Source organism: Leishmania donovani, chromosome 28, assembly GCF_000227135.1.
Source record: "Leishmania donovani BPK282A1 complete genome, chromosome 28".
In the NCBI taxonomy this organism is placed as follows: Eukaryota; Euglenozoa; class Kinetoplastea; order Trypanosomatida; family Trypanosomatidae; genus Leishmania; species Leishmania donovani.
Genome location: NC_018255.1, coordinates 865,438 through 891,873, shown reverse-complemented (window position 1 = coordinate 891,873; position 26,436 = coordinate 865,438). Strand labels below are relative to the sequence as shown.

The 26,436-nt window shown below is 58.8% G+C and overlaps 7 protein-coding genes across 7 annotated transcripts; all 7 read right to left on the bottom strand.

Annotated features, from left to right (window-relative positions):
• Positions 1 to 1,216: 1,216 nt before the first annotated feature.
• LDBPK_282410 (hypothetical protein, conserved) lies at positions 1,217 to 2,119 on the bottom strand (the record flags this gene model as incomplete). The annotated part of the gene is made up of 1 exon (XM_003862291.1): positions 1,217 to 2,119. The coding sequence occupies one exon, from the start codon at positions 2,117 to 2,119 to the stop codon at positions 1,217 to 1,219; it is 903 nt and encodes a 300-aa protein (XP_003862339.1).
• A 1,444-nt stretch (positions 2,120 to 3,563) lies between these two features.
• Positions 3,564 to 6,338, bottom strand: LDBPK_282390 (cyclin dependent kinase-binding protein, putative; the record flags this gene model as incomplete). Its single annotated transcript, XM_003862290.1, has 1 exon — positions 3,564 to 6,338. One exon carries the CDS (start codon positions 6,336 to 6,338, stop codon positions 3,564 to 3,566), a length of 2,775 nt encoding a protein of 924 aa, XP_003862338.1.
• Positions 6,339 to 8,070: 1,732 nt separating this feature from the next.
• On the bottom strand, positions 8,071 to 10,572 carry LDBPK_282380 (2,3-bisphosphoglycerate-independent phosphoglycerate mutase-like; the record flags this gene model as incomplete). Its single annotated transcript, XM_003862289.1, has 1 exon — positions 8,071 to 10,572. One exon carries the CDS (start codon positions 10,570 to 10,572, stop codon positions 8,071 to 8,073), a length of 2,502 nt encoding a protein of 833 aa, XP_003862337.1.
• A 2,817-nt stretch (positions 10,573 to 13,389) lies between these two features.
• LDBPK_282370 (glycoprotein 96-92, putative) lies at positions 13,390 to 14,595 on the bottom strand (the record flags this gene model as incomplete). The annotated part of the gene is made up of 1 exon (XM_003862288.1): positions 13,390 to 14,595. One exon carries the CDS (start codon positions 14,593 to 14,595, stop codon positions 13,390 to 13,392), a length of 1,206 nt encoding a protein of 401 aa, XP_003862336.1.
• Positions 14,596 to 16,871: 2,276 nt separating this feature from the next.
• Positions 16,872 to 17,045, bottom strand: LDBPK_282360 (ribosomal protein S29, putative; the record flags this gene model as incomplete). Its single annotated transcript, XM_003862287.1, has 1 exon — positions 16,872 to 17,045. One exon carries the CDS (start codon positions 17,043 to 17,045, stop codon positions 16,872 to 16,874), a length of 174 nt encoding a protein of 57 aa, XP_003862335.1.
• Positions 17,046 to 18,317: 1,272 nt separating this feature from the next.
• On the bottom strand, positions 18,318 to 21,161 carry LDBPK_282350 (hypothetical protein, conserved; the record flags this gene model as incomplete). The annotated part of the gene is made up of 1 exon (XM_003862286.1): positions 18,318 to 21,161. The coding sequence occupies one exon, from the start codon at positions 21,159 to 21,161 to the stop codon at positions 18,318 to 18,320; it is 2,844 nt and encodes a 947-aa protein (XP_003862334.1).
• A 1,086-nt stretch (positions 21,162 to 22,247) lies between these two features.
• Positions 22,248 to 24,986, bottom strand: LDBPK_282340 (hypothetical protein, conserved; the record flags this gene model as incomplete). Its single annotated transcript, XM_003862285.1, has 1 exon — positions 22,248 to 24,986. One exon carries the CDS (start codon positions 24,984 to 24,986, stop codon positions 22,248 to 22,250), a length of 2,739 nt encoding a protein of 912 aa, XP_003862333.1.
• Between the last annotated feature and the right edge of the window lie 1,450 nt (positions 24,987 to 26,436).

Sequence of the window (26,436 nt, the reverse complement as noted above, 5' to 3'; positions counted from 1 at the left end):
TTCTGCGTTAGGGAGGAGGGTGCTCCGTTGGGTGACAGCAGCGCACGCGCATGTGTGCGTGTATCGTCACTCGGGCCAAAAGACAGGGCAAGTGAAGCCATGCGCATTCGCTGGCGCTGCTCCGATATGCCGTGCGTGCGTATGGGAATGCCTCCCTTCCGTTTCCGGTGCAAGAGAGGGGAGAGGGAGAGGGAGAAGGCGCGAAACGGAACACGGGAGAAAGAGTTACACCGAGGCCGGGAGGCGAGTCCGAATGTTCTCCTCCATCGGCCGGACTACTGGGGTGGCGTGTGTGTGTGTGTGTGTGTGGGTGGGTGGGTGGGTGTGGGTGTGACCGCGCTGCTTACACAGAGGCCGCACCGGCAAAAATAGAGCGCGTCTTTTTTTTTACAAGGACATCGATACGTATGCACGACTGTGCTTGGTGTGCGCAGATGAGAGAGCAGGGCCACCTGCTATACCAGCTTCCTGCCTCACCGAGTGAAGATATGAAGTAGTGGTGGGGAAGGGGGGGTCCGGGTGGGCGGGACTGCCTCTGGGGATACGGAGAGTAGAAACAACGAGAGAGAAGCTGTCGTTCGCAGAGAAACCGAAAACCAGAGCCAGCACTGACAGGCAGAATCGTGACGCCGCTTCCACTATGCAAGGAAAAGAAAAACGCGGCCGTGCACCCGATCTCGTCGTACCGCTATGCCCTCAGAGTCGGACTGCCCACTCGCTTGCAGGCGCGGAAAGGCGAAGAGGTAAGGAGGAGCGAGCGAGAGTCAGCCGTCAGCATTCACAGTTCAATGCACGCCCTCGCCATAGTGTAGGTGCACCGCGCGACACACATGCTAGAGGTTTTGCGTGTAAGTACACGACCTTTTTGTGTGCGTATGTGTGTGCCTAACGTGCAAGCGGACGAGAGTCCGTAGAACAAAAAGAGTAGCCACAATGTTTTTGCCGGTGGTCATGTACTGGTCACTGCTAGCGGCGTTGGTGGTTGGAGGAAGGGTGCCTTACGAGAGAAGGGCAATGACAAGGAGCGGGAGGGGGGGTCTAGGTTGATTGGTGCAACTCAGCGCTCCTTGCGAAGGGCCGCCGCACGTGCTGCAACTTGGGGTCGACATATACAAGCATACGCTAACGCCGATGCCGCGTCACACCACGATTCGGCTTCCTCCTCCACCTTTTCTCTGTTTCAGTGCCCTCGCGGTACACCAAAATAAGCGCAGCGTCAGGATGCCATCTGCACATCTGCCAGTTCGGCAGTCAACGTCTTCACCTCCTGCGCTGCGTTGTGTCGAGCGTGCGCCTCAAGTCGGTAGAAGAAGTACGGTGTCTTGTACCACTGCGGGTGCTGCGCAAAGACGTTCAGGAAGCCAGCACGTCCCTTCAAGAAGTCGGCGCGGGGATAGTGGCTGTACTCGCGCTGGATGTTGTCGGCGTAGCGGTGGCGATACGTGTCGGCGTCCGGGTGTCCGAGAATAGCCAGGTCCAGATCCAGAAACACATGCAGCGGGTTGTCGCGGCTCTGCTGTACGACAGCACTCACTACCCCCCGCTCTGCTAACGTGAAAGCCTCTGCGGGAGAGGATGGCAGGTGCAGCGGCTGCTTCGGCTCAACCGAGAGGTGCTCCTTCGTCTTCAGTATGTACGTTGTCGTAGAGTTGCGTACAAACTCAATCGCCTGTGCGTCGGCCCAGAGAAGCGGCGGGGCAGACGAGTAGCGAGGAGGGTGCTGCGGACTCGCATCATCCTCAGCGCACGTGGCGCCACTCGCGGAAGGCAGAGCAGACGCGCCAGCCACGCTGGTCAGTGCAGCAGCACTCACCGCCGCTGCTGCTGCCGATGAAGAGCTGCTGGCGACCTCGCTCTCACGCTGCATTTCCTGGAGGAACTCCGCAGCGACCGCCGCGCTTGCCTCTTCGTTGTCGCCGCGGGTTGGATCGTAGACAACGTCGTGAAAGAGAACAGACAGAAGCAGCACCGTGCCAGTCCACTCGTACGCTACTCTGTCCGCGCCTGTCAACAGCTCCGACGGCGGAGCCGACGACGAGACTGGCTCCTCTACCATTGCTGGTATGCACGCACCGTGCCAGCCGTGCTCTGCTTCATAAGTGACGAGCTGCCCCAGCATCTCCTCCAGATGCTCGAGGGTGTGGTAGTGCCGCTGCGGCTCCGTGTAGCGGTCGTAGATAAAGCGGCGGAAGTGCCCCTCCGACACATCACGAAGGCTGCGCGACGACGGTGTCGGTGTGCCAGTAAGCGAGAGGGGAAGGAGACGCGCTACACAACGCTCCCACGCGCGCCGAACCAGCGGGATTCGCTCACTCGCCGGCTGCTCAGCAGACATGAGTTGACAGCGCTATCCGTGTCGAACGTTCCCCGCCGTGGCGGAAAGCTACAGTGTTGTGATGATGGACAGCAGTGAAAGTTGGCGTGGCGCCGAACTCGCAATTAGCATGCCACTACTGGCAATCAAGTCCAGGGAGAGGGAGGAGAGGGTGCCGGCGCAAACATGACGTCGTCATCATGAGACCCAGAGGGAGGAGGATAACGAAGCGAGAAGCATGAACAAATAAGGCACGGCACAAAGGCGAATCCACAGACACGCACAGACACGCGCAGGCGGGCGGGCAGTATCCGACGGCACTGCCGCATAATAGGGAGGGAAGGAGATGAATCAGCACGCACACACGCGCCGCCTTCCCGCCTGGCTCCCTTCTTCGAGCACACCCTCCCGGGAGATGGGGGGATTCGTCTCCCCAAACAAGCCTAAGGAGAAGCGCCATCGCGGTGGCATGGGTTGTTGTTTGCCTGTCTATCGTTCACCTACTTCATTATGAGCAATCACCTTTGCCAGCTTCTTCCCAACCCTTTCCTCAAGAATGTCGCGAGGCGGACAGAGCGAAGGGGGCGCGGACAAAACACAGAATAGGCTTCGATGTCACTCACGGCCGCAACAGAAGCACCGGCGTTCGCGTCGTCAACCATCTCCCTCTGTAGCGCTTATCACAAAAATCGCTGGCGCCCCCTACCCCCCCTTCGCCTGTGTGCGCATGTGAGGGAGTGCGTTGCGTGGATGCATGCCGCAACCGCAGCACACGGAAGTAGCACACAGGCGAAGGGGGGAAAGAGACGCAAAAGCCTTCCGCAATGCCAACCCGAAAAAGATGAGAGAAGCGTCCAAAATGCGGAGAGGCGAGGCAGAGAGAAGGAGGCTTTTGGGTGGAGAGCGGGGAGGTGCAGGAATGCAGGAAGATCGTGCGCGAGCGGCATGGTCAGACGCCACCTTCCCACTCGAGCAATACACAAACAAAAGAGAGACGAAGGATGCACATATCCATACGTCGCCACACACACACAGTCCCAGACACACATGCATGCATATGCATATATATATATATGTACAGAGAGAGGCAGAGAGGGGGAGCAAAAAAAGGGGGGAGTAGGAGGCATATTCCGCTTCTTAATGTATGCAACACCACAGCCACGCAACACAGGCACACACACTCATCATTACATGACGACCAACAACTGGTACGAAGAGGCGCTCCTACAAGGCACACATCAAGCGTGTACTAGTAGTAGAGGTTGCTGTAGCAGTTGTAGTGGTTCAAGTACGCAGGTGAAACGAACTTCTTGCTATAGTACTCCTGCGAGGTCACATTGATGAGCTGCAGCAGGCGTTCAATGTGCGTCTTGATCACCTGCCCGTCCCCGTCGGGCAGCAGTGTAAAGTCGAGCCCGACGTACACCGGGAACTCCTGCTCCTCCACCTTCTTCCAATTCACGTGCACCACCTCCTCGTCATCCTCCTCCACCCCCTTAGCGCCGCCGCCGCCGAGCATCGCGTTGACATTTCCGACGTGCACGCCAGACACGTTGTGAAAGCGGCGCCACCGGTTCTTGAAGTAGGCAATCTTCTTCATGAGGTCGCCCGTTTCCAGGAACTTGATGGCGAGCAGTACGCATGCCGCCATGATCTCCTTGCGGTTGTGCTTGCCCACCATGCCCTGCACCACGAGTCGCTCAAAGTACCAGTACGCATACGCCGTGGTGGTCAGGTCCAACAGGGAGTTGTCCTCTAGCGCGTAGACCAGCAACTCGTGCTTGATCTTGCGGAGGTGCGTCAGTTTGATATCACGAACCTCGAGCTCGGGGTGCTGAATATAGAAGTTGTGGTTGAGGTCCTTCTTGAGGATCTTCTTGTCCACAAATGAGATCATCGAGACGCGGTAGGAGGGGAGAGAGATCATCTTGCGGCGGCGCTCGCCACCGGTGATGTTGCCCGTGTCGAGGAAGTACGCGTTCGAGAAGGCAGGGTTGTTGCGGCACTGTTGCCGCGCGAGGACCTTACGGTAGCTTCGAATATCGCCCTCGCCGCTGATGATGCCTCCTCTGCCGCGGTTGTGATGGCGGCGGCGGTGGCGCGCGTTGGAGGAGCTGCGTGAGCTGCTGCGACTGCTCCGACTGCTGCCGCGGCTGTGTCGACTGGAGCCGCGGCTGCTGCCGTAAGAAGAGGAGGAGTGGCTTTGGGTACGGTTGCTGCTGCCACGACGGCTGTGGGTGCTGCCGTCGGAGCGCGTCTTTGAGGAGGATGACGAGTACAACGAGTGCGTTCTGAGGCCCGAGTCTGAAGAGCTAGAGCTAACGACCACGCTCGTCATCTCGGCCACGTGCCGGCGGTCCGCGTAATTACCAGCGAGGTATTGGCCGTTCACCACAAAATCTTGATACTCGCCATCGGCGTCGTTGAGGTCCCGTGAGTGCGAAAGGAAGGACGACGAAGACGAGGACGAGGACGAGGACGAGGACGAGCGCTTTTTGGAGGATGAGCTGGACCTGCTGCTACTCGCGTTGGACTCCCCGCGGTACGGCTGAATCACTTGGTCCTCCTTCCACAGCGACGTCACGCGTGGTTCGAACTTTGTCAAGATGGTGCAGAGCGACATCGGCGTGGCAGCCGACTGCGCCCACCACTGCCGTTGCCACCGCTTCTTGCTTCGCGTGCGGCGACGACGCGAGCTATCGTCAGAGGACGACGACGACGAGGAGGACAAAGACAAAGACCGCACGAGAGTGTGACTCGTGCTGGACAGGTGCTGCGGTGTTCCACTCCACTCCGTCTCGAGGGCGCCAGGAACCGAACCTCTGCCATATGCGGGCAGTGACCCTTTTCCCACAGCGACCCCGTCGCCGCCGCCTGGGCCGCACTTGGGGCTCCGCTTCCCGCGGCTCTGCCGCGATCCAGAAGAGCGGCTGCTCGAAGAGGACGAAGACGACGACGAGGACGAGCGGCGCTGCTGAACATCACCGTAGATCCACCGCAGCCGCACCCGCTGGCCCTCCCTTTTCACAAGCTCGTGGACCTGCAGTGGCGGCTTGCCCCCGCTATTGCAGCTGATGCGGTGCCGGTGCCCCTGCGACGGCAGCAGATTCGACTCCCCGCCAGCGCCGGTGACACCACCGTTTAACGTGGTGCCGGAAATGTCACCACCAGCGGTGGTGAGGCCACCGTTCGCAGCGGATGCCCCGGCATCCTGCCTAGCGCCACTAGCACCCGTGCCAAGGCCGCCGGCCGCAGTAGCGCCACTGGTGTTCATCGGCGAGGCCGCACTGCGCTGAATCTCACTGCGGCTGCGGCTGGAGGAAGAGGAGCTGCTGCTGCTGCTGCTGTTGTGACGACGATGCCGCTTGGTAGGCTTCATGCTAGTGCCGAGCGACTTGAGGAAGTTCTCCTGCCGCCGGTATCGAAGAGAAAAGTCGGCGGCGAAGGGTTGGCGGCGTCGGTGCTGGAACTGCTGCGGCGTGAGCTGAGAGACAGCCTTGCCGACTGGCGCACGAGGGATTGTGCTAGAGAAATGAGGGTGATCGGAGGCAACGGCATCTGTAGCCACTATGGCGTCGGGATCGCTGCTGCTTGTGGTGTTAGCGACCGCTGGTGCAGACGTACTTTGTGTGGCGGCGCTAGCAAGGCCGCCGACGTGCGTGTTAGCGGGCGCTTCAAAAGCACTGGAGCTCGGAACGCGTATCGTGAAATTGCGCAGAGTATCGCACCCATCGGCACCGGTGCCCAGCGCACGCGACATTCCATCCAGCACTGCTCTTTCCTCCTCCGTCTCGGCGTTGTTGAAACTGCCGCCAAGGCTGTCGGGATCGGAGCTGGAGCTGCCGCCGCTGCCGTCCTTGGTGATGGATCGAGCGGCACCGCGCAGAGGGTGGGGATGCAGCTCTGTCGGGTCGATGGCGCTGAGGAACGCAGTTGCCCGCTGCACACCCGACACCTTTGCCACCAAGCGCGGCTTCACCCCGCTGCCGCTACCTAAACCGCTGTTGCCGCCCTTCGAGATCATGCAAGCGGAGGAAGGCGAAGCGGGTTGTGGAGGTTGGGCATGAGAGCCGCTGCGGACGATGCCGTCAAGTGCTTTCCTGCCCTCGGCTGCACTCAGGACCTGTCCTGCCAATGCGCCATCATGCAGGGTAGGAGCCGACAACGGAGGAGCAAGTTGCACCGGTGCAAGCGACGGCGCAGCCTTTCTGTATGGCTGACCGGCTAACGTGTTTACATTGGCGATGTGATGAGGCAGGTGGGTGTCCGCACTGGCAGTGCGGGCGTCGTGCGGACGAAGAGGAGTGCTGGTACGCGACGCCACCTTTGAAGAAACAAGACCGGAGGGAAGGGCGAATGCGTCGACGACGTTGCCGCAGGCGGGGGCAAGTCCGCGTGAAGAAAGTCAGACTCTCCGGTGCACCGCAAACAGCTAGCGAAGCCGAAGATGACTGTGATTGCCCAATAGGTGTAGACCGGAAAGAGGAAAGAGGGAGGATGGGGACGGAGCACGCAAGAGAAGCGATGTCAGCACGGCCACAGAGAAGTTCGAAGATATGCGTATATCTTAAAAATACAAAACAAAAATGGAGTCGCGTGGCAAGCAGAGCGACAGGGGAAAAAGGTGTGCGAGGGAATGAGCAAGTGTGGCAGGAGGAGGAGGAGGAGGAGGAGGGAGGAGAATGCGCAGCAACACCGCGCAATGATCCCCGAAGCACACAGAAAGACACACGACTCCTGTTTATGGAAGGCTACAGCACGATGGTGAGTACGCTTGGCGTGTATCCGCGTGTGCCTATGATTGGTGTCGTCGTTTAGCGTGACGTCAGCAGCAGCAGAGAGGGCGAAGCAATAATAGAAAGAGTGAGTGAAGGTAGCACAAGAGGGTACAGAGATGGCTGGGGGGCGGAGGGGGTTGTGGGCCCACGAAATGGTAATGGCAAGCTTCGCCTTGGGCGACGGCTGCTTGCGAAACGAAGACTGTTGACGTTCATCGTCGATGATGCGCGCACATTGAGGCGCCAAAGGGAAAAGTGCGAATGTGCGCATGAATAGAAGAGGCACGGGCAAGTCGACGACAGCGACAAGGCGTTTATGAGTGTGTGTTGTGTTCGTGTTTGTGGCACCGAACAGAGCAGAAGAGAGATGAGGGGAGCAGAAGCGGTTGGGGGGTTAGAAAGCAAAGAGCAAAAAAGAAGAGACGCACAAGCGAGAAGGAAGACCTAATTCGTCTCCATCCCCCACAACCTCATCCTCGATCAGATCGCAGTCCACACTCGCACTGCACCGCACCTCCAGCCACCACAAAGACAGTGCAGAGGGCGGAGGGATGAGGAAAAGGAGAGGGTAACGAGACATGGCGTGCGGCCCCGCAGTTTTGTCCAGTGCAACCGGCTGTCATTAGCGTGAGTGAGCGTGTCTTTGTGTGTGTGTGTGTGTATGCTTCACGTGCTTGTCTAGTCGATTGTGCATGCACTGATTCACACACACACACCCACGAGTGATGAGCGTAGTAGAGATGATGCAGCACCACAGCAGCAGCCACCCTTGGCCACACCCACACACCTCGCAGGCACCGCAACAGCGCTCACCAAGCAGCAGATAACGAAAGAGCGAAAAACAGACGCCGCTCATACACACACACACAGAAAGAGAGAGACGCTCAAAGAGAGACGAAATTACCCTGTTCGCCGCTGCCGATCAGCCATGCGCGGCGTTCCACACGTTCACTCCTCTCTATGTCGCTCCGTGGTGCGTCAGACGTAGTGATAGTGATGGTGCACTCGCTTCATGAGAGGGATCAGCTCTTCGCCGCGGAAACGCCCCAAACCGCCGGACGCGGCCTTCACCTCGCTGTAGTACTCGACACCGTCGGTCGGGCACGCGGACAGCGCACCCTCAGATGTCGTCCGCTTCACTGCCACCGAAACCGGCACCGGCTCGCAGCAGTGGTCACCGATTCCCAGCGGAGTGGAATGATCCGCGATGACGGCCATGGTGGCCCCCGCAGGCAGCTCCCTCCACAGCGCCTCCATTGCCAGCCCAGACCGCCGAAGCATCTCCAGCTTGAGCTGCAGGCTCTTGTCGTGCCCGGCGTTGTCGACGCCCTTGACGTGCACCACCACGAAGTTGTAGTGCGGATCGATTATGCGTCCCGCCTGTAGCGCTGTCGTAGCCTTCGACTGCACGGCAGCAGTCACCGCGGCCTCGTGGGATGGCGGGCACTGGATTCGAAGCGCGTGCAGCACGGCCCTCACCTTGACCATGAGATTCGAGTGATAATCACCTGTGGCGCCACGGAGAGACTCTTGCCCGGTAGGGTCGCATGCGCGGCACACCTCACCGCGCAGCCCGCAGCAGATGCCCAGGCCTTTGATAATGCAGGTCGGCGCTAGGATCAGCCCGTGAAGGCCGTGGCGCACCGCGAACGTCGGCACCCACCCCTTCTTGGCAGCGCCGCGGAACAGGAGGAGATTGGCCAAGTTCTTACGCGCCATGGTCTCTGATCCGCCCCCACCTGATCCATTCGCGAGTCTCGCAGCGACGGCGCGGTTGTGTTGGCGCCTAGCTTCGTTCACCGGGTGCGCCTTGAGTCTGCGCGTCAAGGCAGCTGAGGCAGCCTCCACAAGCCGGCACGTGTAGACGGCGGCGGGGTACTCGGGATGACCCTTTCCCACCGTCGGCTTGCAGTGCAGAAGCAGTCGCCCGTCCATGAGTGGATCTGTACCGGTGATCTTGTCCGACAGCATGCCGAGCAACTCCGTCGACCCGTCCGCGCGCATGACTCGCCGTGCCCCGCTTAGCGCTACCCCACAGCGGTGCTCCGTAGCGTACTGCATCTTGATTATGTGGGGGTAGTCGAACGGGATGCCATGCAGATCAGCAGCCACCGTCGTGCCGTTGAGGTCGTTGCAGAGCACCGGGCCCTCGACCGTGAAGTCGCGGTCACACCGGCGGTGGGTGACATACTGGCCTGCCGAAGATGTCGACGACAAGGCCGTCGCCTCCATCGCGGGGTCTTCGTCGCCACACAGCTCCTCCGTTCGGTCTGCGAAAGTAGAGAAGTTGCACTTGAAAGCGACGTCTTCCTCCTCCAGCTCCAGCCCAGCTCCCAGTGCCTCGTAGGCGCCACGGCCACGGTAGTACATGGTAGGGGGGTACCCGAATATGCTGAGGTGGGCTGTGTCACTGCCGCAGCTCTTGCCAGCCATGTAGGGATCCATGAGGCCGCTAACGCCGTGCCGGCTCACAACATTAATGCCAGGGGTAACATACTCGTTGAGCGTCTCGCGCAACGCAGCATTGGCACTGTCTGCGAGCACCCCCTCCATCACACTCAACGATTGTGCTGTAGGAGGCTCGGTGGCAGGAGAAGGCGCACACTGCGACACAGCCGGCACGCCCGCCACCACCTCCAGCGGTGTGCGCCCGCCCAGCTCGCAGTACGTATTGTCGCCGATACCGTCGATGATGAAGAGAATCATCGGTTTGGGAAAGAGTGGGGCACCGTAGCACGGAATGGGCGGCGGCGTGGCACCCGTGTGCTCCTCATCTGGCTGAGCCACACGGGCCTTGGCGGCGGCAGCGTGGTAGGCAATGGTAGAGGGCGGCCAGTGCGCCTCAGGGAGCGCATTCAGCTCCGTCTGCATGGCCCTTGCCTTGGCATAGTTCCCGTCCGCCATGAGATGCGCCGGCACGCCCCCGTTGAAGCGGTCGCCATAGAGGCGCAACATGCTGGCAGCTGAGAACTTGGAAATGAGACGGGAGCTGCTGCGGGGGGTCGGTGATGACCAGTCGTCCGGGTACCCCTTCGCGCGGAAGTACAAGGCAGCCACCACGGTCACCGCCTCTCCGTCCACTGCCGCCGGCCACTTGAGGGACGCCGCGGTGGTTCCGCCGCGGGCCCGAAATGACGCGCTTGGAGCCTCGCACACCTCCACCACCGTGGGCACAGACACATGCGTCCCGCCGGAGATGTCCTCCAGTACATCAAGCCACGCCTTCATCTTCGCCGAGACGGAAAAGACTTCACCCTCGACCTGTGCACATCCCGGCACGTTACAGTCAGGGAAGTCCAGCACACATGGCAAGCACCAGGGGTGGTCAGGGAGAAGGTTCACGAAGAAGGGGTAACGACTAACGGTGCGAGCACGGGCCACGAAGACGGCCTCAGCCTCATCGGCCAGCCAGTACGGGTAGTTGTTCTCGCCACGCTGCAGCGTCCCGCATACAAATATGAGGTACCATACCGTGCTCATGATGATGTCTTTTGAATTCCATGGGCAACCGAAGCTTCTCTACACCAGCACGCTTGCGAAGTCCTCGACGGGAAGAGGCGCGTACGTTCTTCGCTGCTTCGCGCGTTTTGCGAATGCGCTCTCCCGACAGCGTCGCACGAAGGACGTAACACCTCCGCTGCCACCTTCCTGAATCCAGTGGATTCGAGGAGAGGTGTGACGACCCGGCGAAAAAGACAAACAAAACGAAACAGAGCACTCTTCGCCAGCGGTGAGGTGCTGTGGTGGCGATTAACGTAGTTGTGGGTGAGAAGACGGTAACCGAAAAACGACAAGATGGTGGGGGGGTTGTGGTTGTGTTTGTGTAAAGGAGGCTGAGCCTCTCTTGCCCGCTCGTGCTCTCCTCTACGAGCACGTGTTCTCTGAAGTGCAAAGAGCACGCCAGAAAGGAGCAGTCAGCGTGAGGAAAACGAAAAGAAGCGGTAAGGACAACCAGAGGGGCATGACCAGTGGGGTAAGCGGAGGGGGGAGAGATGGAGGGAAACATACATGATGTGCATCGCCCTAGCAGCCTTGGCCATCTCTCCAACTCCTCCTCGTCCCGTCTCTACCCTTTCACACATGCGCCAACGCATAGCAGCGCTAGAGAGTCCACAGAGGAGACAGATTACAGAGTTTTGAACCGGTGCGGCTTAAGCATGCAATCCACCTACCCCCTCCCCCTCCCCCTTTTCAGTCCTCCAAGAAGGGAGAGGGAGAGAGGAAGAGACGCAGACGGCGAGAAGAAGCGCTTGCGCCTGTGTCTCTGTGCGTGTGCGGACACAAAGCCGTAGCATCTGCCAGGTTTCCCTCCTCGCCTCTGACTCTGGGGTCTGTGCTGTATGGTTAGTCTACGTTGTTTTCTTTTTGGTGCCCTCTCGCTCCATGTGCTTGGTTCATTGGATCAAAAAGGGAAAGGGGTTGGTTCTCCGTTTTCTGGAGGGAGCGACGACGATGACGGATTGTTAAACAGGGGCAGGGTAGAGACGGTGGCTGGCCTGAGAAGAGAACCGAAACCGAACAGGTGAAGATATATATATAAGCACAAGGCAATTGGGTGAGGGGGAGAGCAAATCTCTCTCCCCCTCTCTCAGGGAAAAAGGGCGTGTGGCTGGGGGGAGGCAGGCGCACCCCCACACACACGAGTATCCTCGAGCATGGAGAGACACAAAAACAAAGAAAGAGACCAAGATCACACTGAACACACGAAGACGGAGCTCGAAGACGTGCATGGATACAAAGAAGAGAGACGAGAAGATACGGCGCACGCTCGATTCGCTTGATGATATCTGGAAGAGAGGAAGAGATACGCATACATACATATGTACGTACACGCGCACAGGCCACATGCAAAGCCCTCCCCGCCCCCCCAACCCCCACCCCCAATGGAACTCCTGCAGAATCCATGGCTCCCTTTTCTCCCTCGTAGCTTCGGCGCACACATATGGCCTGCATGAAAGCAAGAGAGGGTGGAGAAGGGAAGAGCAGGGAGAGAGAAAGAGAAGCCACGAAGCAAAAAAAAAAAACCAAAGAGAGTGCATCTCGATAGCGCACTCACGCGTATTCGGGAATGTGTATGTGTGGTGGGAGAGACAGACAAGGTCACAGAGAAGAGAAAGATACAGCCAGCGTAGGAAAGACAGAGGAGGAGGGCGAGCGAGAGAGGGAAAGACAAGAGCTTGCTACAGCAAAAAAAAACGGAAAATAAAGGCAATGTCCTGAGGCAACGCACAGGACGACTAAAGACGAGAGAAGGGAGAGAGACCAGGTGTGGAACACCAAACACAGAGGGGGAATGGGTGAAAGAAAGAGGCCCAAGGAATACATGTACAGAGACACGCACAACGAGAGCGACAGCACACACTTTCTATCGGGATCCGCCTAGCCGTCCACACACACACACACAAGTACAGAGATAGAGAGAGACGCAGCATCACATCACAGACATCACTCAGCTACAATGAGAACACACAGCGCCGCACCGTGAAAAGACCCCTCCCTCATCCATGAAAAAGCAGCAACCGGCCACAAATACGACCTACAGCACACGCTAGAGGGTACCGTCACCACAGATCGAGAGTCCGGCGTGCATGCGCGGAAGAGGACACAGTCACCCATCAGCTAGCGTACAAGTCATGAAAAAGAGGTCATCCATGAAGCCGAAAGCGTATTCACGGCAATACAGAAGAAGGGAAAGAGAGCAGGTTGGGGAAGAGGGAAAAAGGAAGATGGCGTGCAAGGCAGCCAACGCTAGGCGATGCCGTTAATGACGAAAAAAGAGCAATGCCCCGGTGCCAAGAGAGGCACGCTCTCACACACACACACGCCTCATCACGCTAAAAGGGAAAAACAAGGCGAGCATAGCGGAGGAAGCAAGGAGAAAAAAAAAGGAAAAGGAAGGACAAGGTCACACAATATCATCGCCACCATTAGGCACATCTACAGAGTCTACATGGCTTCGTGCAATGGCCAGAGAAGGAGGGGGAGGAGGGTGCAATGCTGACATCAAGCACAAACACGCGCGCACAGAGATGCAAAGGCAGTAGTGGCGAAGTGGGCAAAGGAAGAAAAAGGACGAAAAAAAAAAAGCAGAACGGAATGTGTAATTGTGTGTGCTTATATGTCTGTGTATATATATATATATATATGTGTGTGTGTGTGTGTGCAACGGATAACGCAGAGAGAGAAAGTGCTGAGCAGCCCTGGGAAAAGTCCCCAGCACGCACGGGGAGGAGCAGATCACCCCTTCCCTCCTGCCGCGCACGCGCGTATGACGGAGTTTGGTTCGTTCAATGTCGTCTACGCAAGTCCGAGGGCCACGGCAGTTGCCTTTTCCTGCTCTTCCCTCATCTGTCTTGCCTTCTCCCGCTCTCGCTCGTACTCCTCCTCGTCAACGATGTCGTAGTTCTTCTCTAGCTGCTCCATCACCCTTTTGCGCTTCGCCTCTAGCTCCTTCTCCTCCTCTTCCTTCTGCTTCCTGCGCTGCTCCTCCAGGCGCTCTCGCTCCGCAGCAGCAGTCCTCCTTTTTTCCTTTAGAATCTGCTCCTTTTTCGAGTCCTTCTTGCCTTTCGTGCGAAGCTCCTCGATCTTCTTGCGCTGCGCCTCCTGCTCCTTTTCCCGCCACTTCTGCAGCTCCGCCTGCTCTTCCTTCCGCTGGCGCTTGATCTCCTCCGCCTCCTTGCTGTCCCTCTCCTTCAGTTTCTCCTTCTTCCTCTGGGCCTCCTCACGCTGCTTGCGCACCATCTCGATGCGCTGCTTCTCCTCCTTCTCGCGCTGGCGCTGCAGCTCCTCCAACTCCCCCTTCCTCTGCCGGCGCGTCGCAGCGAACTCGCCCTCGACCTCCTCGGCCTTCTTCTCGGCCCTCTTCTGTGCCTCCTTCTCCTCCGCGACGCGACGCTGGCGGACCTCCTCCTGCTCCCTCTCGTGCTCCTCCTGCAGCTCCTTCAGCTTCTGCCTCTCTGCTTCGATCTCAGCCTTGCGGCGCTTGATCTCATCCTCGCGCTGCTTCTGGATCTCCTCCCGCTTCTTTTGGGCCTCCTCACGCTGCTTGCGCACCATCTCGATGCGCTGCTTCTCCTCCTCCTCGCGCTGACGCTGCAGCTCCTCCCTCTGCTTCCGCTCCTCCTCTACGTCCTTCTGAATACGCACATCCTTATGATCTCGCTTCTTGCGGCTCTCGGCCTCGGCCTCACGAATCCGCTTCGCCTTCTCCTTTGCTGCTCGAGCCTCTGCCTCGCGAGCCTTCGCGATTTCGTCCGCAAGCTTTTTGTCCTCCTCCTTGCACTTTTTGGCCGCCTCTACAGTCGCCACGCTCCTGCTCTTCCGCAAGAGACGCTTCTTGGCGTTCGGGATCCCTGGCAGCACTTTGCCGTTACCAGCACTGCTGGAGTGAAAGTTGTTCGTCGCAGATTCCTCCTGCTGAGAGGCGTTCGCTAGCGGGGCAACACTATCGGCAGGTGCGGGGTCGACATGCTGTTCAGCTACGTCGGACGGTGCAGCGCTCATGGTGGAAAAATAAAAGAGCTATATCGGCAGGTGTGCGTGTGTGGTGTAGATCAAGTATCTGAGGGGTCGCGATGTAGAGGGGAAGGGACGGCTCGAGCCGAGAGCTGGCAAAATAGGAAAAGAGAAAAAAAGGACGAGGGAGGGAGTTGCAGTGAGATGGGAGCCGACGTGATCAACAAGGGAGAGCGCGTTTGCTTGAATAAAGCTACGAGAGCGTGTCTCCTCTTCACTGTAACAAGAAAAGGGGGAGAGGTGTGGTGGGGCGGACGTGGACGCAAAGAAAAACAAAAGAAAAACGAGGGGTCACACGAGTAGGGAGGAGAGGTGTGTGACAGTGGTAGGTAGGACGGATGAGAGCAATCAAGGGCTCGAAAAAAAAAAACGACAACACGAGCGCAGCGGCACAGTACAGAACGCAGATGAAAACAAAGGAAAAAACTCGTTTTGGAGGGAAGAAGGAAAGGCGGTTGGTTTGTTTGCCTTTTGTGTGGATGCGCGTGGGCACACACGTGCCCAGTCAGAGGTGCCGCCTTTGCTTGTTCTTCTTACTTTGAGCTGAAGAGCGTACGCGCGCGCGTTTGCCTTGTGTGTGCGTGTGTATATGCGTGTGTATATGTGTGTGTATGTGTGCCGTGTGACTGTGCGTGGCACGTAGGACTAGATAGCCACGTTCGCAGATCACACAGTGATGCGTTCCGTGGGCTCGTCTTCCACGATAAAAGATCGGCGAGAGAAACCAAACGAAAAAAAAAGGTGACAACGACAAAGAAAAAAGGGGAGGGGGGAGAGACAGCGCGCGTGGGATACGATCGCTCTGCTGCTTTCGCGAATACGTTGATGCGTTCGTTGGTGGTCGATCAGGGGGAGGGAGAGGTCTCCGGAGAACGGACGTACGTGGATGAATGCAGTGTGTGGATTTGTCGACGCGTATTTGAGAGACTGAAGTGAAGTTTATCAAGTAGTACTTCTTCTTTGGGGGAGGAGGGTATGTTTCGCTATTGTTGGTGTTTTTCTTGGTGTACAATGGGGTTGGGAGACGCAAGACTGCAGTTGCACTCGGACAGCAGAGGCAATTCATGGCAATGATAGCAGTTGTGAGCGTCCGTGGGCAAAGGAAGTGGGGCAAGAGAAGCCATGAGAAGGAGAGGGAGAGACGAGATCGTGAAACGTTCATGCAGCCAAAAGGAAGTGAAAAGGTCGCGGGAGAGAAAAAAAAAGGTCGTTAAATCAGATGACAACAACAGCAGACAACCGCATGCACGGAGTTGCATACTGCGACTCGCTGAAAAGCGTGCACCACCGTCGAAAGCGCTCAGACCCACCACTTCAAGCAGCGTCGCGCGTCCGTGATTCACTCCCACTCAAACTCACCCATTCCCTCACCCTATCAGCGCAATGCGACGAGGAGAGCACCTGTGGGAGAGTGCGCATGTCCATGAGCGGCATGAGCGTGTCTGTAGATCTGTGACACAACGGCACACGCGGCGAGGGTTCTCGAACGTGGAAGAGGTGGCGCACGTCAAACAGCATCGTTGTAAGTGACTACAATGCCGGTGCATTCCCAATCCCTACCACATTTTGCTGGGTGAATCGCGCGTTGCCTTGCTACGCCCGCTGCGCTGCACGACGCGCTTCTTTTTTCTTTTTGGAGGGAAAATACCGAAAATGATGCTGCCCTTTGAAATCGTCCACGCATGGGCGCCGCAGGCCGTCCCGTCAGAGGTGACGTAGAATAAGCGATCGAAGACGGACAGTGGGCACAGAGGAAAGGAGAGAGGGAGTGCCGAGAAAAAAGGAGGAGTCGCCCTCAGCCTTTGCACCTTCCCTGGCCCCCACCCCCGGTGCGCCAACAAATCTGTTTATCCATTTGATGTCTAGTCTCGCTGATCACCGAGCACACACGCGTACGCATATACACACGCACACACGTGGACAGACACAAGGCGATGGCAGTAACAACGAAAAGGAAAATACTGGCAGAGGAACTCGCGGAGGTGGTGAGCTCGTCCCTTGTTCGCGTAGATGACTCAAGATGAGCGCCATGGCGAGATGGCGCTCACCGAAAGCGGAAAGGCAAAGGGAGGGAGAGACGCACCCGGACACATGAATGCCAGTGCAAGCGTGAAGCAGGTGTATCTGCACACATGTTGCTTTTACAGCGCGCACAGACTAGCCCGGCCGCTCTCTCCTCCCATGCTGGCCTCACCATCCCACATCCACTGCGCCTCATCTTTGCGGAAGAAGACTCGGCTCTTTCCCTCTCACCATCCAGGCGCTTAGCGCAGCTTGGTGAAGCCGATGTGCTCGGCGTTTTCACGGAAGCACTGACGGCACACGTTCAGCTCGTACTTGCGGATCAGCGCCTTCTGGTTGGAGCAGATGACGCAGCAGCGGGCACCCTTGCCCATGCCGATCTTCTGGCGAGAACGCCACTGGTCGAGATGGCCCATGTTTGACGGAAAATGCGGGGAAGACGAGAACAGAAAGCAAAAACTTTTGTGGAGTAGTTCGTTGCATCGGCGTGTATGGATGCGGTGATGCACACACGTGGATGTGTGTGTGTGTGTGTGTGTGTATGTATGCGTGTGTGTGCGAGGATGATATGCACGTGTGCATAAGGTCACCCAAAAGAGCACGAAGGAGGTGGAGAAGGACGCAAAAAAAAAAGAAGTGTGTAAGACAGTCAGATTCCATCGCACGTGCAAGACGCAAGCAGAGACAGCCCCGTGCTAGTGACAGCGGTGCTCTCACAGCAGTGAGCACCGCGGGCGACGAAAAAGGGGGAAGAGGAAAGTGACAGCCTGAAGATGATCGTTTCGCTGTTTCCAACGCACGCCCTCCCATCTTTCCCTCATCCCTCCGGGGCTCCTCCCCACAAACGCTTACCCCTCGCATCACAGCACGGGAAAAACGGTGGCGTCGGAAAACAAGGGCACACGGTGTCCACGTGCACAAAGAGGGAAGTAATCATCCGCTGATGCCTCCTTTTCCTTTTTTTATGTGGTGAGGGTGGATGGCAGTTGTGCGCTTGTAATGATGGGCCGCGATATACAGCTGTACATATTCTCCCTCCGCGTTGTCGTGTGCGAGCGCGTTCGCGGGAGAGAGGAGGGGTGTGCGAGATGGCAAGAGAGAGCTCATACACACACACACACATCAGCTGAAACGGTCCTCCTCACCCCCCCCCCTCTTTCCAGGTTATCTCCCTGTCGCGCTTTAATGGTCGTTTAAAGAGAAAAATACGTTACCGGCTGCATAACGGCGAAGATGGGCGAAGGAAACGCAATCTTTCTGCCCACTCCCTGTCTTCTGGGGATGAGGTCCGCTTTAGCCCCGCTCCGCCCTCGCCTCTTCGCGAATTCCATGCAGCCGGCAAAAAGGAAGGGAGGTGTGAGCGGTGTGGAGTGTGTGGAGTGTGTGCGTGATGCAAGAGGTCGGGGTGGAAAAGACAGAGAAGAGCGACTGCCGCTGTCGACTTGCGCGCCCGCACAAGACGACAAAGAGAAGCTGGGCGACAGCAACGCAGAGGAGGCGAAGTCGACGGCGACGCCACCCTCGCGGATCGGGGGGGGGGGGGATTATGAAAAGAGCATCGGCGGGCAACGGAAAGCGAGTTGATTTTCCAGCGTGCCAGACATCGATGCTCCGTTTTTCTTCTTCGCTGCTCTCACCACAGCCCAACTCGACACAGTCCCCTGCCCCATCCGCCTCTCTTCGCAGCTTTACGCAAAGTCGTCCAGTAGGCCAAGCAGCAGGCTGCGCGTTGCGATGTGCGTCTTGCTGCCCTCACCCCGCCCGTCAAGAGGGCTGTAGTACTCCCACCAGCGGGACCCTCCGCGGATTGTCTCTATGACGTTCACTCGCAAGCTTGTGTAGAAGTCGCGCAGCCGCGCCTCTGTCAAGCCGCCGGCCGCGGCGCTGGTGCTGTCCAGAGCCTCTAAGTAGTGGGACTTAACGCCGTAGAGAAAAATTAGGTTGGCAGAGGGCCACACGTACCCCATCCACATGTTGTGGTGCGGCAGCCCCGACTCACGCGCGAGACGCACCGATGAGAATGACACGGACATCAGACCGTAGTCGCTCTCCAGCTCCCGCTGAGCCAGCGCGATGGTGCGTGCTGCCCTGGAGAGGTTTTGCCTTACCACGCCAAGCATCACAGGGTACAGATTTGCGTAGCCAAAGTAGGGAGTGTGCGTCCAGCTGCTGCACCCAATGCGGTCGCTGTAGCGCATCTCCGCGGCATCCCAATGAACAGCGTTCAGGTGAGCCTCCCAATCAAGAGAAACGCTCTCCGCTTCGTGCAAGAACTCGGTCTCGATGCGACTGATCAATGTGCTCAGCAGCGCAACCCATGAAAAAGCGTCCACGTGCGCCTCGCGGTGGTGCTCGCCGGCGCAGATGGGCCGCGGATAATCCTCCATGCCGCTCGTGGGCAGTCGATGCCCATCCCGCCCACGCCAGCGGTACACCAGCAGGCTCTCCGGCTGGTCCTCCGCCGGCCGAAGCGGCCACTCCTCCAGAGGCTTGCGAGAGCGACACTGTCGGGCCAGCTCGTCCGTGGCGCCTCCGCACTGTGTGTGGTGCCACCACTTGCGCCAGCGCTTCAGTGCGGGCAGAATGACGCGCAGAAATGCCTCGTCGGCGGCCCTTTCGCGCTCCAAGTACTCTGGGGTGTTGCGTGGCTTTCGGTGATTCGCCGTGGCGAGCCGTGCCGACTTGCGACTCATCTCCTTCAGCAACCCATGCAGGCCCAAGAGCAGCGTTGGTGGGGAGGCCAAGGTGGGATGCTCGTAGCGCAGCGCTTGTGGGGTGAAGGAGCGCGTCTCAGCGCCGAAGACAGCGCGGTTGGGGACGAAGCCCGTCTCTGCGTCCTGCGCACCGAGCAGCCATGAGGCAAGAATGTCCTTCACCACCTCCTTGTTCCACCTTGTGAGAAACAAGAGCGGCAGACCTGTCAATGACGGCTGGCCAAACGCCTCGTCTGTGCGCGAGCCGACCACAGCGATCGCGCTGACTCGCTGCCGCGACGCTTGCAGCTTCGCGTCACCCCACATCGCCTCGGCCCGCCCTTGCTGGTCCCAGGCATCGTCCATGTCGGCACCTACATGCAAGTAGTGCCCGCTAGTGAAGGTCAGTGAGCCGAGCATCTCTGCCAATGTAACGGTGGCAATGCGCTCGTAGAGGTCCTTGCTGCTGTTGAACACCCTCAGAAATGGGCGGAAAATCTTGGCGGAGTGCAGACTGATCGCCTTCGACCGCCACCGAAGCGCGTTGGTCAGCTGGCAAGTGCTGAGCGCCTCGTAGCGTGGGACAAGGTTGCCGATCCTGTTCGTCGTTGACGCCCCTGGCGCCTCATCGCCTCGGGCATGGTCAGCAGGGCTTAAGGACAGCTCGAGGCGGAAGCTGGAGTCGTACGACTTGCGCAAAATCATGACGTTGTGCGACGTCCATGACGGCGGTGTCCGAAACGACTGCGGGTCCTTCGCCTGGATGTACGTGAAAGCAGATTCGGGCAGCCGCCGAAGATCCAGCTGTTGCTGCTGAAGCTCCCCAACGTGAACGCCGCCGCCGATGCCTCTGCCACCTGCTGCAGCGCGCTCTGCCGGCGTGGTGCCGACTGCGTCCACCGCCTTGCGCTGGAAGGCCGCCTCGACGTCGGTGTGAAGGCCATACACGTGCCATGGGGCGGTATCGTGGAGAGGGCTGTGGTCATCATGGACCCGGAGCGTGAAGTCGGTGTGCTCTGTCTTCCCCTCCGGCTGCATGCGGCTCTTGAGCACCGGGCTCCAGTCGCCGTCGTTGTGCTCGGTCGGCGCCTCCAGCTCGATGCGCTCCTGCGTGTCCGCGTGCGACATGTACACCACCATAACCAGTGGCGAGTCGCTTTCAACGCGGGCGTGGATGCGCACGTGCCAGGCATCCGCAAACGGACTCTTGAGCAGCTCGATCTCAAGAGAAACCTTGTTTCCTCGGTCCTCCACAACCTCCTTAGCGTAGTGCAACCCGTCGTTCACGACCCACTTCACCTGCATGACCTCCGCGTCAATGCCCTTCTTCTGCGTCGTGCGCGGGGCGCTCACCTTGTTATGCAGGTACGGCATCGTGTGGCGCAGCGGATGCGCCATGGCCGAGTCATACCACGCAATGCCCACAGTGACGGGCTTTAGAGAGCGGCTCTTGACCGCAAATATGCGGCTCGGCTCGTAGGTGCCCCACATCATTGTGCGGTTGTACTCTGTTGACGGGTAGAGCGGCGGCTCGTTGAAGTAGCGAGTGTAGCCGTCTTCCATAGCCCGCACGGTTGTGTCCGGCCAGAAGTACTTCTCCTGCAGACGGCAGCGCAGGTTTTGAAGCACAAAGAAGGGCGTGCAGTAGGCCACAATAAGAAGGGGAACGCCTAGGAACACAAGGATGAAGAGGAGGTAGCTAAGAGCACCGCGCTGCATGTCCTTGGCCTCACGCTTCTTGGCGCGCTGATACCGCTCCTGTGCCGTCTCCGCCGGCATGCTCAGCTCGGTGGCGGCCGTCTCCGCATCTTTCCTCAGCAAGGGACGACGGTCACGCATGGCGCGGCAAGTATCAGTGCTCTCCTTGTAGTGGACGAGTTGAACCATAAAAAGTGAAGCAGTGTACGCAGAGCAGAAGAGAAAAACGGGGTAAGGATGGTACCTGCGGTAGTGCTGGTGGAGTAGCAGTAGTACCAGTGATAGCGCCGAGAGCACAGTGGATTGTGGAGGCGAGAGAGGTGCGTTGCCTCGGAGATGATCAGCACTCCCCTCACTAATGCACTCTTCTGTCCCCTCGAACCAATGGTTTCGTTGCCTCTTGGCTGTCCTTGCTTCCTTCACCGCCTCCCCGCAATGCAGATAAGAGAGAAAGGCATTCGAAAAGACTGTCGCATGGGAGTATACGCGCATAGATGTGTGCGCATGTGTGTGTGTGTGTGTGTGTGTGTGTGCGCGCGCACAACAGAAAAGGATGCAGCCATTTGAGTTCATGCCATCCGTGTGCAGCGAAGGGTGTCAGTCAAATATGAGAGGAGGCGATGGAGAAAGTTCACAACAGAGAGTGTGTGCAAACTCGGAGGTCGCGCGTGTCAGGGAAGAAGGGAACCGCAAAGAGAGAAGTGTGTGGAAACAACTTCTTAGGAACACAACTCTGAAAGAAGAAAGCCGCTGCATGTCTGTATTGCAGTCCCGTCCCTCTAGCAGGCACCTCTGCACAAGGTCTTACGATGAACTCCAGGAAAAGACCAGACGCGTGTTGCTGCACGTGTCTGCGTCTGTCTGTGTATGTGTGTGTGTGTGTATGTCATTGTGAGTGTTGGTCGAGATAGTCACACGAGACACCAACGCCGGCCAGCGTGCACGAGTGCCGGCGCGCTGCGTCTTGCACGGAGGGAAGAAGCCACCTGCGAATGTACGCAAAGTTCCTGCGCATGAGCGTGGATGTGGTGACAGTCGCATCGGAGAGCGCGCACACGCACACATACGAGTGTCAACTACCTGTGCTCGAAAGGCAACTCAGTCATACTTGAGTATCCAGTGGAACGCGTAGCAGCTGTAGCTACCCCTCTCACAAATACAGAGCGCTGTCCCCTTCACCTGCCTCCCACCCCCTCCCCCACCTTCGACGGCTCAAGATCGAGTCCCTCATGCGTTTGTCCACGGCACTTCGTGAGGTGTGCCGAACAAGGAGGAGGCGTCACCGCCGGCAATAGGCGAGGGTAGATGTTGGCGTTGAAAGGACGCCTCCTCCTTGATACGACGCCAAATCGGAGGGGTGCTCGGCGTCTCTGCCTGTCGCGAGATGCCCACTGTGCTACCGTCTCCAAGGACGTGCCCCGACAGTACCGCTGAGACAGGAGAGGGTGGGGTGTGAAGCTGCCGTGCAGTCCTCAGCACGGCGGCCTCACCAGGCGAAGCGCGGTTGAGGTAGAGTGAGAGCCGTACTGGCCGTCGAGGAGACGGCGTCTGCACCTCTGCAGTGCTGCCAACGTCGCTCATCCGCGAAGACTCTGACTGAAGGTGCCGCACCGATGACAGTGCCGAAGGGGCGCCGCCGAAGGTAGTAGAGTGGAAAGAGAAAACGTCGGCGGCCGCCTCGCTGTAAATCTGCTGTGATAAATGGGTGCAGTGACGACTCGTCTCACGCCCTGGACGCGGAGTGGCGACGGAGGTACCAGAGGGAGAAGGGGTAGAGTCTCGCGGCACGGCAGCAGCCGTGATGGCAGGCCGCGGCTCTGCGGAGGAAAGAGAGGCAGCAGCGGTGTGCGTGCGTTGGTGCGACGACACCAAGCTGTCCGCGACGTTGCCGGGACGCACTGGAGAACATCTTTTGGATGTGAACGACGCAGAGGAACGCGTTGCTGTCGAGGAGCCGGCACGAAACGGTGCCGTGCCTCGCGATCGCGACGGCATAGACACCGTCGTCGAGCGCCGCCGCGGAGAGAGACTGTGTGCAGGGACAGTCGAAGCGCTAGTGATGGTGAGGGCCTTTGGGTGCACAAGAGGCGGCGCAGGAGAGAGCAGTTGAGAGGGAAGTCGCGGTGGTGACCGCAGGGCCTCTGAAGCGGGGCGTTGCAGCGTGACCTTTTGATCTCCATACGCGGACCTTATCGCAGACGCCGCGGGAGACGGAGCGTTGGGCGCGGTGGCGCGCGACGGTTTCGAGGGCGAGGAGGGCTGGCTGAATGAGAGGCCCTTCTGAAAGTAGTACGACGTGGTGTCGCGGTTCGCGCGCGCCGGGTCATTGACCTCCATGGTGTGGCTAGCCGAGGAGAGAAGGGCCGCATGCTGCGTCTCCTTGGGCCTTAACGGGCTACTTACGCGAGGAGGGGTGCGCTGTCCAGCGAGAAGCACACGCGATGTCGCCACTGGAGGCTTTCGTGGAGGTCGAGCACTTCTCCGTTCCGACAGCTTCGCCACATCACGACTCGCCACGTAGCGCTCTGGCGTGACAGGGGTATCCTGGACGGGCACCAAGGCCGGCATGAGAGTCTCGGACACTGTTGCGTTCTGACGGGAAGACGTCTGCGTCGTCGCATCTACTCCCGGCCTCTGCGTCGCCTGCCGCTCCACGTAAAAGAGCAACCGAGCACACTCAGCCTCGAGTAGCTTTACGCGCTGCTCGTACTGCTGCGTCGACTGAAAGTGCCGCTCCACTTCTTGCGCCAGCTGTCGCGCCATGTCCTCCTGCTGTCGGGCGGCCTGTTGCTTGAGAGTCCAGAGATCCTCGAGAAAACTGCGGAGCAGCGCGTTCATTTCTGGACTGGCTGCTGACGCCAGCGGAGGTGCTTGCTCGGTCGTCGAGGAGCGGTCGCCCGCGTCGCAGCGTCGCTGTAACAGCGGCAGCGGCGCCCTGAGACCCTCTGCAGCGGCGCCGATGAGCGCGCGCACCTCCGCTGCACCCTTCATGCAAGCCTTCAGCACGTCACACACCCACTCCAGCTCCAAGCCAAGTTGCGCGGACGACGGCGGCGTCATCAACGAGTAAGCGAGTGGAAAGGCCCCCGCGCCTTGGTGGCGAAGAGACGAGGCGGCGTCGGCAGAGCCGGCAAGGTAGCCGTCGTGTCCGCCACCACGACGGTGAGCAGGAGTGAAGCTGCTGGCGTTCTGCACTGCGCTGGCAGGCGCCCCGCAGGGAACCATCAGCACTGAGGAGAGTTGAAAAACGTCACCACCAGCCGGGGATGTGGTACCAGCGTCGCACGCAACATTGGCCTGAACTGCAGCGTCGAAAGCAGCGCGCGCCGCATCTTCCACCGCGTCATGCAGCTCGTCTACAAGCGAGGCAGCCTGTTCGAGAGTCAGCCGGATACGCGCCTTCTCGAGCTTTGCGGAAGCTGTATGGGCGTGCAGGGAGCCTGACACGGTCATCATCAAGCGGTGCAGGTCCCCCGTGTGCACTTCCCCTTCCGGCTCCTTGCCCTCTGGATGAGTAGAAGCGTTGGTGGAGGGGTGGTCAATCCTAGATACAGACGCCGCACTGCCGTCCACATTGGCCAAAACCTCTTGCATCGCCTCCAATCCGCGCTTCAGGAACCGACGTTCCTCAATCTGCGAGCGCAGGAGAAAGCCTACGCGTGCCGTCTCGGTCACCTGCTCCTCCCGCTTCGATCCAACAAGCCGATCTGCGAGCAGTCGGCAACGCTCTTCCAGAGCACGCACTTGCTCCTTGCCCGACATTGCCGCCTCCCGCGCCGTCCGCTCCGCCACCGCGCGCAAGTCATGCAGCTGCCGCTGCATGTGCGCTTTGTGCTGCTTCACCCGCAGCAGCTCTGATCGAAGGGCGTCATTCTCATTTTGGAGGCTTTGCAGTACCGAGACTCCAGAGCTCGCCGACTGGGTTCCCGTGCGAGCTGCAGCGGCGGTCTGTTTCTCGTGCTTCATCCCCGGAGAGGGCCAAAGGAGATTCGGATCCCTCGCAGTGCGCACCTCGCCAAAGAGGCCGCAGAAGGAAAACGGCCGTCACGCCGCACCTTTGCTTCTGAAATATTCGGCCAGCTCCTGCTCTTCACTGGCCGCCGCGCGCAACTCTCAGAAAGAGCCGGGCAAAGAAAAGCAAACAGCGGGAGGAGGAATCACAAGACGAAATAAAAGAGTAGGGAGATGGGCACAGTACGCATTTGCGTCAACGATAAGGTGGGGACAGAACGGGGAAGGGTGAGGGTCCGGCGGGAGTGGTGTGGGGGTGAATGCAGAACGCCTGTGTGTGAAGATACTCCTCCCTCCACCTCTGCACCATCAAATGGCATGAAGTGAGGCCTCCGTTCTCTCTGCCTGTGTCTATATTTCTAGCTCTTGAAAAAAGAGCGAGGAGAGTATGCCGTTCTACTGTAAAGGATTTTGGGTGCAGGTTGGTCTGTGCGTCTCGCGGCACCAGTGGACTCTGGGAAGGGCAGTCCGTGGCAGTGCTCGGAAAAAGGGTTGGTGCACAGACACAGACACACATGGACGTGAACAGAATGTGTCCGGGGTTTGTTTGGTTTCTAGTACTTTTTTGTTTGTGCGAAACCGCCCTAGACAAGGAGTCTGATGAGCGTGCTTCGTCTCGCCCTTTCGCCCCTTCTGTTCACCCCACTCGTTGCCTCTTGGGGAAGGGAGGGGTGGGGACGACCTCCTCGTGTGTGTGTGTGTGTGCGTGTGTGTGTGTGTGTGTGTGTCAGTGCCTTGAAATCATCTGTAGCAAGAGCAGACCGAAGGAAGAAGAGAGCCGTGTTGCCTGCCAACTCCGTGCGAGAAGCAGAACAAGAGAAGGCAAAGAAAAAAGTAGAGACGAGATGGGTGAAGTAAAGGATACTCCGCTGCAGCCCGCGACGGATCGGCACCATCCTTGCCGTGTTATGCGCCCTTTCTGCGGAGTGGGGGAGGGGGACGCACTCCGTGCATGCATACGCAATGCTGTGGTGTCTAAAGAGGAGGTGTCACAGAGGAGGGCGGCCTCTGCACACACGCGTTCACACGAAGGGAGTAATAGACGCCTGCATACCCTCACCGAACCCCATCAAAGCCCTGTCGCCGCATCCCTCCACTACCATCTTGCCGAGACACGCGGCACACCTTCGGCTCATGCGCTGCGTGATGCTGCGAAACGCGCGTAGCGTTTTTTTCTTTTGCTCCACCGGTGTTACCGTGCGTACACGAGCGCACACCTCAAAGGGCCAAGTAAGGAACCGCTAGCAACGACAACGGTGCATGCCTCTACCATAGAGAGAGACACACAGAGAAAGGACACGCGCGCACGCATCCATCATCAGCACCACCACCGCAGCACACCTGTGAGAAAAGAGTAGTGTGAACAAAAGGGAAAAGTGCAGACTCTTCGAGACAGACACACACA